The following is a 12,057-nucleotide window of genomic DNA, read 5'->3' as shown; positions in this document are numbered from 1 at the left end:
CCCTTTTGACTGTCCTTAGCTCCGCGAGCCCGACGCGTCACAAACTCTTCGGCTAGCTCAGCGGCTCTAGCCACCGTACTAACGTCTGGCCTATCCAAGACCCAGTAGCGCACGTTCTCAGGTAACCGACTATAAAACTGTTCTAGCCCGAAACACTGCAGAACTTTCTCGTGGTCACCAAACGCTTTCTCTTCTTTGAGCCACTCCTGCATGTTTGACATTAGCCTGTAGGCAAACTCTGTATATGACTCACTTTTGCCTTTCTCATTTTCTCGAAACTTCCGACGGAACGCCTCCGCGGACAGCCTGTACTTTTTTAGCAGACTCGATTTCACTTTGTCGAAATCCTCTGCCTCCTCTCTCTCCAAGCGAGCGACTACGTCGGCCGCCTCGCCGGGTAACAAAGTGAGCAAGCGCTGTGGCCACGTTTCCCGAGAGAACCCCTGCTTCTCGCACGTTCGCTCAAAGTTAACCAGGAACAAACCAATGTCCTCTCCAAGCTTAAACGGCCGCATCAGGTCAGTCATTTTGAACGATACTCGTTCTCCTGCACCGTGTGCCTGACTTCCATTACGAGCGCGTTCCATCTCCACCTCGAGACGCTTCATTTCCAAAGCGTGTTGACGGTCGCGCTCTTCTTTTTCATTCTCTTTTTGTTCTCTTAGTTCGAGCTCCTGTCTTTTAGCCCTCTCCTCAATGGTCTCAAGGCATTCCGACAGCTCGTCATCCTCAGCTCCTAACTCAAGAATAGCCCTTAGCAGTTCTGGTTTTCTGAGTTTGTCTGAGACATCCAGACCCAACTCTCTTGCAAGCTCCAACAATTTCGGTTTGCGCAACGACTTCAAATCCATGGCTGCTCTGAATGCTGCTTTCTCTACTGCCTACTATTGTCTTGCCGCAACTAACCCGGCAGCAACGACAACCACAATTACCAGCTCTGTTTCTGACACTAACAAAAGCCTGGCAAAACTCAGAAGAAGAAAGTCCCGCACTCACCAAACCTCGCAGCCAAGAATTCAGCGCAGTCGTTCCGCTGCAGGCAACCAGTCATCACACAGGGCTCGTTGCACTGCTCCCGGATGGTCGTTGTGCTGCTCAGCATACAGTCAACCGCATATCTTCGCTGCTGGCCTCCGTTGTCGCGATCTCACCGCTGGCAACCAGATGTTTGAACCGCACCGATGGCACCGGCTGTTGGAATCTCAGCGCGGCCACCAGCTGTTGGAACCTCAGTGCTGACGCCCGTTATTGCAACTGGGTCGCAAGCCCCAAGGGTAGCGTTGGCCTGGCGGCCTGGGGCACACTGGAAGCATCCGAAGGTCCCAGCAAAGCATGAGGCGACTGCTAACAGAACAACTTGTTTATTCTAGCATCGCAAAGAGCGGGCGGTCAGGTCGACCGAAGTAGAGAGACGGGAGAGCACGTTACTCAACAGCAGAAATCGGAGCCTCTCTCCTGGCGTCCGGGGGCAGCTGCTCTTATACTCTCGGAGTTGAGAGCAAGAGGGAAGGTCACGGGACTACGTCACGTGACAGCGGCGACGGACGGACTGAGAGACACGTTGGAACAAGGAGGTGACGCATCAGACGGGCCGGCGCCGGTCAGACCTCCTCGCTTCACACTGGGGGAGCTCCTCTCCCCGGCTGCCGTGCTTTGACAAGCGTGGGCACACACACACACACGCACACACGAAGACACGTGGCACTGAACATGCCGGGACGCGCTCGGCGGGGATGCGTCGCGGCCGCTCCGAACGGGCCAAAATGTCCGCCGCTTTGAATGAAGTCCCGGCGTCCGTTGCATCCGCGCTGGCTTTACCGCGCGCGTCGTAGGCGAAACGTAACAGCACCGAAGAGGAGGCACAGGGAGAGAGCAGAAAAGGAAAGAGTGGCCCCTGGCGATCGCCCGTCCTTGTCCTGAAAGCGCGCCGCCAAGTTGCGAGGCGTCCTGCGCTGGGCAAGTGTGCGGGCCCCTGCGGGTCTGACTGAAGAGCCTAACCGGCGATTTTGACGATACGTTTTCAGAAGACGGTACACACCGTTGTGGAGTTGGGCGGAATCCGCCGCGTTAGAGAAACAAAAACAAAAAGAAGCAAACTAAAGAAAGGGCTCTCACGTGGCGAAGCTCTGCCGTTTGTAAAAGAAAAATAAAGTGCTCTGTTTTCCCGAAATTACTTCGACTTTTTCGGCGCGGATCTCCGGAGCTGTGCCGAGGACAGTATATGGTCCTTGAAGCTCCGGCTGACTCTGCGATTGGCCGCTCGCGGTTCATTAGTCGCACGCTGTCGGCAGCCGCTATCAACACGGCGCCAGAAGTCGAACGCCTGTGTAGGCTTATCTAGACGGCGAGTGCGACAGTGCACAGCAGCACTGGCAGGTGCGCACTCACTGTGTTCCTCGGTGTTGGCCGTGACCCAGTTGCTGAAGCGACCCCATCCGATGCCGTTCTCAGCTTTAACTCGCAGGCTGAAGACTCGGGCTGGACGCAGCGGGCCAATGGTCGCCGACGTGAGGGAGCTGTTGGTGGTTATGTTGCGAAGCGCCGCGTCGTCGTCTGCGTGAGAAGAGGGAAAGGTGGAAGGGTGAGAAAAATGACCGACGGTTCACTTAGCACTTCTCGGAGTACCTCGAAGGAGACATGACAGGAAAGCGTAAAGGATAAGCACGGGAAGCAGAAAACATAAGCAGCGTTCTGTAGCGCCAGTGTCGTTCAGAGTCGACTACGACCTTACCGAAAAAATTCTGCGAAAGCTTCGACCTTTTTTTTTTCGTTGTTTTTAAATAAGTGCAAATGTAGGTGATGTTGTCGTGATACAGGCTGTACCGGTGATGGATGAAGTTGAAACGACACAATTCGAATGTAATAGGACATATCCGAAGACCTGGAAGTAGGCTTTTCCACATTGTTAGGATTTATTTATTTATTTATTTATTTATTTATTATTCCTGTAGAGGAATAAATACGTTTATCTAGGTCAATTACTCACAGTTGACCGTGATCATGAGAAAGAAATTTACAGAAGAATAAAAATGGGTTGGAGTGCTTACGGCAGGTATCGCCAGATCTTGACTGAGAGCTTACCCGTGACTATCATTGAAAAGAAAGGTGTGCAATGACCACATTCTACCGGTGCTAACATATGGGGCAGAAACTTGGAGGTTGACAATGAAGCTCGAGAACAAGTTAAGGACCGCGCAAAGAGCGATGGAACGAAAAATGTTAGGCGTAACGTTAAGGAGAAAGGAGGAGAGCGGTGTGGATGAGAGAGAAAACGGGGATAGCCGAGATTCTAATTGAAATTTAGAGAAAAAAAAATAGAGCTGGGCAAGCGATGTGACGGCAAGTTGGGCCATTTAGTTGGGATTCATTGTAAGGTTCGTAAGAGCGCAACATAAGACAGGGACAAAAGGAAGGTAAAAATTACAACATGACGCCGTGTTGTCGTTTTCACCTTCCTTCTGTGGGTGTCTTGTGTTGCGCTGTTACGAACCATACAATGAAGGCCATGTAGCGCGTAGGATGGATAACCGGTGGACCATTAGAGTTAAAGAATGGGGTCCAAGAGAAGGGAAGCGCAGTCGAGGTCGGCAGAAAACTAGATGGGGTGATGAAATTGGGAAATTCGCAGGAGTAAGTTGGAATGAATTGGCGCAGGACAAGGGTAATTGAAGATCGCAGGGAGTGGCCTTCACCATGCAGTGGTCAGTGGGCACGGTGAAACCGAAGGGATCATGCCGCTCTCCAAACAATTTATGTTCATTCCCCAGGTTTTGCTGTTTGTCAGCGCCGTTTCATCGACTACAGCAAATTCGTCGACAGTGCTCCCAGTGTGTGACGTGGACGACAGCCGCTCCCCTTCTCCTCACTGCCCATCATCTGCCGACATAAATATAGGCTGATCATGATCATGATGATGATAGTGCGCTGAATCACTGTGAAAGTATCGGACGCTGGACATTCAGAGAAATATGCAAAGCAGTTGAACGCTGAAAATGACCTAACACATGCAAAGCATTAAGTACAAAGAAAAGTTTGGGGGAATTATGCATCTTCTTGGCACGGCCGAGCTCACTGATGCGATGAAATACAAACGTGCTGCTCTCTCGTTATTCTCAGTGATGCTGTTAACGAACGTGATATGATTTCTCGTGCGCATAGGGTAGAATATAAGTCATTTGAAGATGGTCTATTTTTATTTTTCGTATTCATTTCGCCACAGTGCTCTTGTTCCCTAGTTGTTGCTAGCAGAATGAGCCCTTCAAACATTTTCTTGCGAATATATTTTTTCCATTGAGATAAAAGGTGCACAAGCACACAGACATAAGAGCGCGCGATGCTGCTCACTTCTGTTTACGATATATGCGGCATGCTAAGCGCACAAGCACCACCAACGTTCGGAGTATAAAACTGCGTTTATGCCCATTGCGGCATCGGCGTTTAAAACCGAAGAAACTGCGTTCGAATCACACTGGTGCCAGATGAGTCTTGCCGGCAAGTTAGACAAAATATTACCAGATGTGTGAGCGACGACTGCCACCTGGAGGAGAGGACGGCTAATGTTTCTGTATACGTTCTTAAAAAAAGAATAAAAAGAAAGCTACGGAGCGATAACCTTTGAAATGCCGCCATCGCATCCTATTAACGTTGGGTTTCTGGCTGGAAGCTGTTTCCGTTCGCCATGTTCTTCCTAACGTGGTCCGACGCTGTTGTCAACGAAGTGCACTGTCAGGTTAACAACGCGTTTCAAATACAGATCGCTGAAAAGGATGCCGCAAGATCAGACACGAGTGGTGCACTTTGCTGACAACCGCTAGCACAGAAATTGGTCCTCGGTCGTAGCCAGCACGATGCTCAGCTTCTTCCAGTTTACCTTTCTTTCTTTCTTGCTCAGAGTTATCTATTGTGATGTAGAAACGGCCGGGTACGACCCGAAGTTGTATACTCCGACGCTCTGCGCAGGCGAGTAACGTAGATCATGTTGGACGACAGTGGCTGCCAGAGGCAGGACGGAGGGGCCACTATAATTAGCACAGAAGTAATCATATCCAGGGGCTTTGGGTACAACATGTAGAGGGAGGAAAAAGAGAAAGAGGGAGAGAAAGGGAGAGGCGTTTCGGCCGGCACGCAACGCATAGGGACTTGCGTAAAGAACGTTACCGCACACTATCAAGAGTGCATGCGTTCAACGAGCTTAGAAAAGACGCACGGGCAACCGCCAGTTGACAGCGTTCTCTGATCGGAAAACAGCGATTATGACCTCGCTTCTTCCTGACAGTCGGTTAGGTCGCCTACTTAACAAGAGAGAATGCTTACGAAGTGTCAGCGCAAAAAATTGGAGCAGCGGGGATTCAAACCGTGGTCGTAGGCGGAAAGGTGGCTACGCAGTACTCTATCGGCGAGTAGGAAAGCACTCAAATTAGAGCACTGTCTGAAATGCTGCAGGATTTTGGAGTAGCTCAGCTTATTGCCTGCTCCAATTAAGTTGTGCAATGTGTAAAGGAACCTCACTTTTTGTCATATTTTTTTTTCTAAATATTGATATATTTTTCAATAGAAATCTGGACTAATGTAAATAGCCAGAAGTGGGGCGTTCATTTTCTGCAGAAGGCAGTTATGAAAAAAAGCAAATGACAACAACAACTAATCGGAGAATGTTATATTAATTATGCAGAAACACTCGCGATAGTTCATTTGTAGAATTATACACTTTACACTTCCTGCGATCGTTTTGGCAACGGTGCCTGTAAGAAAAGGAGAAGAGGGATAAACAGTAAAAAAAAGTGGACAATCTGGAATAAAAAAAGAAAAGAAGGAGAATGAACCTAAATATTTACAGAGCTTATTGAAATGACAAATCGAAAACACAAGATGTGGCTGGCGTGCATGAAAACGGAAAGCCGGAACGATAGCTGAGAAGAAAGTGGATGGCGCAGAGCGCGCTTTACACGTTTGTCAAAACAGTGCGGTTCCAGGAATGCCGAAGCTATTGAACAGAGCTTGAATTCCAAACGGAGCATACCGACCACACATTCCACCAAATTAATTAACCAGCGCGGCTCGATCGTTAACGACATCGCCTGCAGTAGCACTGCGAAGGCGTTCCCCATGGAATGGAGGCTCACCCAAGATCGCGCAGGAAAGGACAGAGAGAATAAAAAGAAAAAATCGAAGGAAACAAAAGACATCGATGGAAAAAAGCAAGGAACCCATGGAATTAATGAAACTATGACCGTTCTACCAGATTGAAACATCCGCTAGATGGGGTATAACGCTGAAAAAAAAAGGAACGTTACGCAAGCCAAAGGAGCGCGTCATCTCCGGAAGCGGTTTTGTCACCATTTCGTTCCATGGTTTCCACGTGCACCCAGAGAGCGACAGAAATAAAAAATAACAATACAAGAGAAAGAGCAACAAGACTGCCAGCTCTCGCCAGAAGGAAAAGCCGAAATAGAGGTACAGGAACCGCAGGTATGAAAGTGCCGAAGTGTTTCTTTCAATTAACCTGCAGTTCTTAGCTTGTATTGTGTTCATCGCGAACAGACGCTCCTGTGTACCTTACAAACGCTTATCTAGAGGATATGGTTGAGATTGACGGGTGGCGTACGCGCTCAATATATGGCTTCGGTGTCTGGAACTCGGAGATAACAATACTAAGCCTGTAGGCCTCCGGTACCCGTTTGTTTTCACTGCTCCGCGATAGGGGACGGAAAGACAGCGGCCACGCGAGGCTGCGCTATTCACTTTTGTTCGCACGCGATTAATTGCTTTTGCGTGTGTCGTGGGCGACACGTTACGCAAAAATAACAGTTCCCCTAGGCAGAACGCACTGAATTGGCCATGGCATACTGGATACCCTTTTAGCGTGCCGATATTACCACGGAGGAAAGCATTGAGAGGAGAAGAGAACGCAAACAGAACACCCTCAGCACGTACTGTTTACTCATTTCCATGGTGAGAAACAAATCACATGTTTTTTATTAGGTCTTTTGTGCTTGTGCAGGAGATTGAGACGAAAACTGGTTTCCAGTTTGCGCAGTTACCATATTTGCGTTGAATGAATGATCGTCTGTGCCACCGTATCCGGAAGTATAGCTCTGCTGCCGAAAGAATCGAAGCCCCTCTAATAGCATGAGTGTAATTTTGTCCTACCTGCGTCATTTTGTGCCAGTAAACTAATGGCACATTATTGCGCTTTATCTGTATTCATTGTCCTAAATTTCAAAGCGATCTATACTTTTCTAAGTGCGGATTACTGTGCGAACACGCACAATTGCTATTAATTGCCGTGGCGAAACTTGTCGAGGTGGCTAAACTGAAACGTGTCAAACGTTACAACACACTAGCTCGCCCGCAAGAAATTCATAAGGGCGTTCTATGCCGCTTGTCGACGCGTGCGTCCGTGGCATAATGGCGTCAATATCGGGCTTCTGTGCTAGAGGTCCTGTGTTTAAATCCTGCCGTCAGACAACTTTAATGGCTAGCTTAGCAGGACTCTTTGAGGAACTATCAGGTTTGGGATATCCTTGGCCTTAGTGAGATTAGAATAACTCGTGAGGCTTATACAGTGTTGACTAATGGCTATGTCCTCTGCTATAGAGGTCTTCCAGATAAGAAGCAATACGGGATAGGACTCCTAATCCATAAGGACATAGCGGGCAACATTGACGAATTCTACAGCGTTAATGAGAGGGAAGCAGTAGTAGTAATCAAACTTAGTAACAGGTATAGATTAAAGGTAGTACAAGCCCACGCTCCAACATCCAGTCATAATAACGATGAAGTAGATCAGTTTTATTCATATGTGGAATTAACCATGAGAAAAGTGAAAACTCAGTATGCTGCAGTAATGGGCGACTTCAGTGCAAAAGTGGGAAACAAGCTATCTGGTGAAGAAGCAATTGGCAACTATGGCGTCGATCTAGGAACGCTAGAGGAGAGTTGCTGGCAGAATTCGCTTAAAGGAATAACCTGCGAGTAATGAACACTTTCTTCAGGAAGCCTAGCAACAGAAAGTGTACCTGGAAAGGCCTTAATGGCGAAGCAAGAAATGAAACAGATTTCATATTTTTTGCCGATCCCAGCATAGTGTAAGATGTAGAAGTGTTAGGTAGGGTAAAGTGCAGTGATCATAGGTGGTTCTCCTTGCAAACAAATATGCAGCCTTAGAACAGAGAGATGCGGATGACATAGAGGTAATTAATGAAACTCTGACTAGGCTGGCTTCGGAGGCAGCAATTGAAGTGCGACGTAACGCACCAAGGCAACCAGTAGGCAGAGAGAGAGAGAGAGAGAGAGAGAGAGAGAGAGAGAGAGAGAGAGAAATAGAAGAGAGAAAAGGAAGGGAGGTTAACCAGACGCAGGTCTGGTTTGCTGCCCTGCACTGGGAGAAGGGGGTATGGGAATGAAGAGAGAGAGAAAGAAGGGAAAGAAAGAGCACAATTTCGCGCACACTAGAAGGTTCGCACCCAGTCTACACACGGTCCCGAAGACCTGTCGACTTGAGGTATTTCATGAGCGCTTTCGTGGCTTTCTGTGCCATCGAAGCGTTCGGCCAGCGTCCAAGGATCTTCATTACGGAAAATGGTCTAGAGTCCAGGTGGTTCAAACTAGGTTCGATCTCCCAAGTAACAAAGGACTTAATAAAGAAACGCCAAGAATGAAAGTGTCTAACTCAACAGATAAGACAGAATTCGCTAAACTGCCAAACTGATCAACAAGGCGAGAATAAGGGATATTCGAAATTATAATTGAGAAATACTGAGGAAGCCGTAAAAAATGAACGCAGCATGAAATCAGTGAGAAGGAAGCTTGGCATAGGACAAACGAAGATGCATGCACTGAAAGATAAGCAGGGTAATATCATCAGAAATATCGAAGGTATGGTAAAAGCAGCGCAAGAATTCAATACTAACCTGTACAGTACCCAGAGGAGCCACAATACCTCCATTCGAAGCAGTAATGAACAGGTTGCAGAGACTCCTGTAACTAGCGATGAGGTCAGAAGGGCCTTGCAAGGCATGAAACGGGGAAAATCGGCAGGAGAAGATGGAATAACAGTCGATTTAATCAAAGATGGAGGAGATATCATACTTGAAAAACTGGTGGCTCTCTATGCGAACTGTCTATCGACTTCAAAGTTCCCAGAGAACGGGATGAATGCAAACATTATACTAATCCAGAAAAAGGGAGACAATACAGAATTGAAAAAAATTATAGGCCCATTAGCTTACTCCCAGTATTATATAAAATATTCACCAAGATAATTCGCAATAGAATAAGGGCAACACTAGATTTTAGCCAACCAAGAGAGCAGGCTGCCTTCACTGAAGGGATGCTCTACAATGGGTCACATCCATGTCATTAATCTGGGAATCAATAAATCCAGAGAGTACAATCAGCCTCTCTATATGGATTTCGTAGATTGCGAAAAGGCTGATTCAGTAGAGATACCAGCAGTCATAGAGGCATTACGTAATCAAAGAGTACAGACCGCCTACTTAAATATCTTGGAAAATATCTACAGAGATTCCACAGCTACCTTGAATTTCCATAAGAAAAGTAGGAAGATACCTATAATGAAAGGGGTCAGACAAGGAGACTCCAATGCTATTCACTGTGTGCTTGGAAAAAGTATTCAACCTATGAAACTGAGAAGGCTTAGAAGTAAGGATCGACGGCGAATATCTCAGCAACCTTCGGTTTGCTGATGACATTGTTCTATTCAGCAATACTGCAGACGAGTTACTACAAATGATTGAGGACCTTAACAGAGAGTGTGCATGAGTGGGGTTGAAGTTCATATGCAGAAGACAAAGATAGTGATGAATAGCCGGGCAAAGGAACAAGAGTTCAGGATCGCCAGTCAGCCTCTAGAGTCTGCGAAGGAGTACTTTTACCTAGGTCAATTAATCACAGGCAACCCTGATTATGAGAAGGAAATTCATAGAAGAATAAAAATGGCAGTGTGTTCAATGGGGCTGGTTGGTTCATCTTTAGAATAAAAACAGGAACAGCGCAACACAGGATGCACAACGCATGCGCTGTTCCTGTTTTTAATCTAACAGTGCTCTGTCCTGTTTACTCGCTCATCCTGTGTTGCGCTGTTCCTGTTTTTATTCTAAATAAGAATGGGTTGGATTGCATACGGCTGACATTGTTAGCTCCTGACTAGAAGCTTACCATTATCATTAAAAAAGAAAGTGTACAATCTGCATTTTACCGGTGCTGACATATGGGGCAGAGACTTGAAGACTGAGAAAGAAGTTTGAGAACAAGTTAAGGACTGCGCAAAGAGCGATGGAACGTAGAATGCTAGGCATAACGTTAAGGGACAGAAAGAGAGTGGTTTGGATCAGAGAGCAAACGGGTATAGTCGATATTCTAATTGAGATTAATAGAAAAAAATGGAGCTCGGCAGGTCGTGTAATGTGCAGGTTAGATAACCGTTGGACCATTAGAGTTACAGAATGGGTACCAAGAGAAAGGAAGCGCAGTCGAAGACTGCAGAAGACTAAGTGGGGCGATGAAATGAGGAAATTCGCGGGCGCTAGTCGGAATCGGTTGGCGCAGCACAGGGGTAATTGGAGATCGCAGGGATAGGCCTTCGTCCTGCAGTCGACTTAAAATGGGCTGATCATGATGATGATGATGATGATGTTGATGATGTGTATGCGTCTACTATCTTGTGGGCGTATAATCTTGATCTGTTTGTACATAGTATATTTTATACCACTTTTACCATTTGTATTTGTGTCTACTATGTTGTATATGCATAATCTTAATCTGTGTGCATCTTTTATGGTGTAGCCCGCTTTCACATCTTGTATTTTTACGTGCGTAGCGCACTATCAGGTATGTGGATATTCATTTGTGTGCATTTCGTGTAGTGTAGCCCTCGTTCACCATCTGTGTGTATATGCGCTCGTACTGTCTTGCATTTGTAGTGTACGTATGCATGTATATATATTTTATGTATGCACAGCGTATGTCTATTGGTGAAGGGTAGCCAGCTTTCAGGATTTCTGTCTCATATATATATAATCTGTCCTATAATCATCTGCGTGCATTTCGTATGGCGTAGCCCGCTTTCACCAATTGTATGTGCGTACTATCTTGTCTGTGTATAATGTTTATCCCTGTATAATGTTCATCTGAGTGCACTTTGTCATGTGTAGCCCCTCTTTGACCCCCCCCCCCCCCTTTAAAGATCTTTATGGGCCTATTACTTCATCTATTTCTTTTTCTCACTTGCTTCGCCTAACGGGTGTAGTGGTTGTCTCCGAAGTAACTGAACATTTGTTTTTTTTTCTTGTCGAAGAGAAACAACCGTTCCATCGGCTGTGCTTATAACGCATAAAAGAGTATCTTAGATAAAAAGTATGCAGATCCAACCCACACGTTAGAAACTATGTCAAGTGGCTAACGAAATATTATAATTTTGGCCCCATTTCACTCACGTGTATTTGGCGTACAGGAAACTGGAGCTCGCATGGGCTCTCGCGCACCGGTGCTACGCTATGTGATAAATTTTATATTGTCTTGTATTTTTTTTCATTAAAAAAATGTTAAATGTACCGACCGCTTCTTGGCCGATGCTTAGTTGTGGGTATGTGAAACAGTGTAGATATAATCCCAACACGTAGCGACCACCTGAAAGAGCTAGATGGTGTGCACGGGAGAAATGTACATGCAATTATGGCCTGATGGTTAGAGAATCGGTCTGCTGCACTGAGGAGCCCAGGTTCGGATGCCGCCGCCTGTGCGCATTTTTTTCAAGGTTTGGAGTAAAGTTACTCAACGAGAATGCGACCAGCGACCAACCGACTGACCCAGGCGAAGACACGGCATGGTAGGCAAAGAAAACTTCGCTTTAGAAAGTGAAATGAGCTAGCATATTCGAATGGATGAAAGAATATTTTTCAGTATTTACGCATCTCTGGCTTCGTGACTCTGTCGACAAGGTAAATTTGTTGTCTGTAGAAAAAAGAAAAGATACATTGGAGAAAAACAAGCGTCGGCTATATGAGCTACGAGCGCGTCTTAGAGCACAGCTTGTTT

General features: G+C 46.5%; 1 protein-coding gene across 9 annotated transcripts in view; it reads right to left on the bottom strand.

Moving 5' to 3' along the window:
• Positions 1 to 12,057, bottom strand: part of LOC139052546 (cell adhesion molecule Dscam1-like) — a 1,125,159-nt gene that overhangs the window by 99,529 nt on the left and 1,013,573 nt on the right. For all 9 annotated transcript variants that reach the window (XM_070529666.1, XM_070529665.1, XM_070529658.1 and 6 more), the window contains one exon: positions 2,389 to 2,553. In XM_070529666.1, the coding sequence (XP_070385767.1) occupies positions 2,389 to 2,553 (165 nt within the window). The remainder of the gene's footprint in view (positions 1 to 2,388; positions 2,554 to 12,057) is intronic.

This window comes from Dermacentor albipictus, chromosome 1 (genome assembly GCF_038994185.2).
Source record: "Dermacentor albipictus isolate Rhodes 1998 colony chromosome 1, USDA_Dalb.pri_finalv2, whole genome shotgun sequence".
NCBI lineage: Eukaryota > Metazoa > Arthropoda > Arachnida > Ixodida > Ixodidae > Dermacentor > Dermacentor albipictus.
Note: the sequence above shows the minus strand (reverse complement) of the source record. Positions and strands in the feature narration are given on the sequence as shown.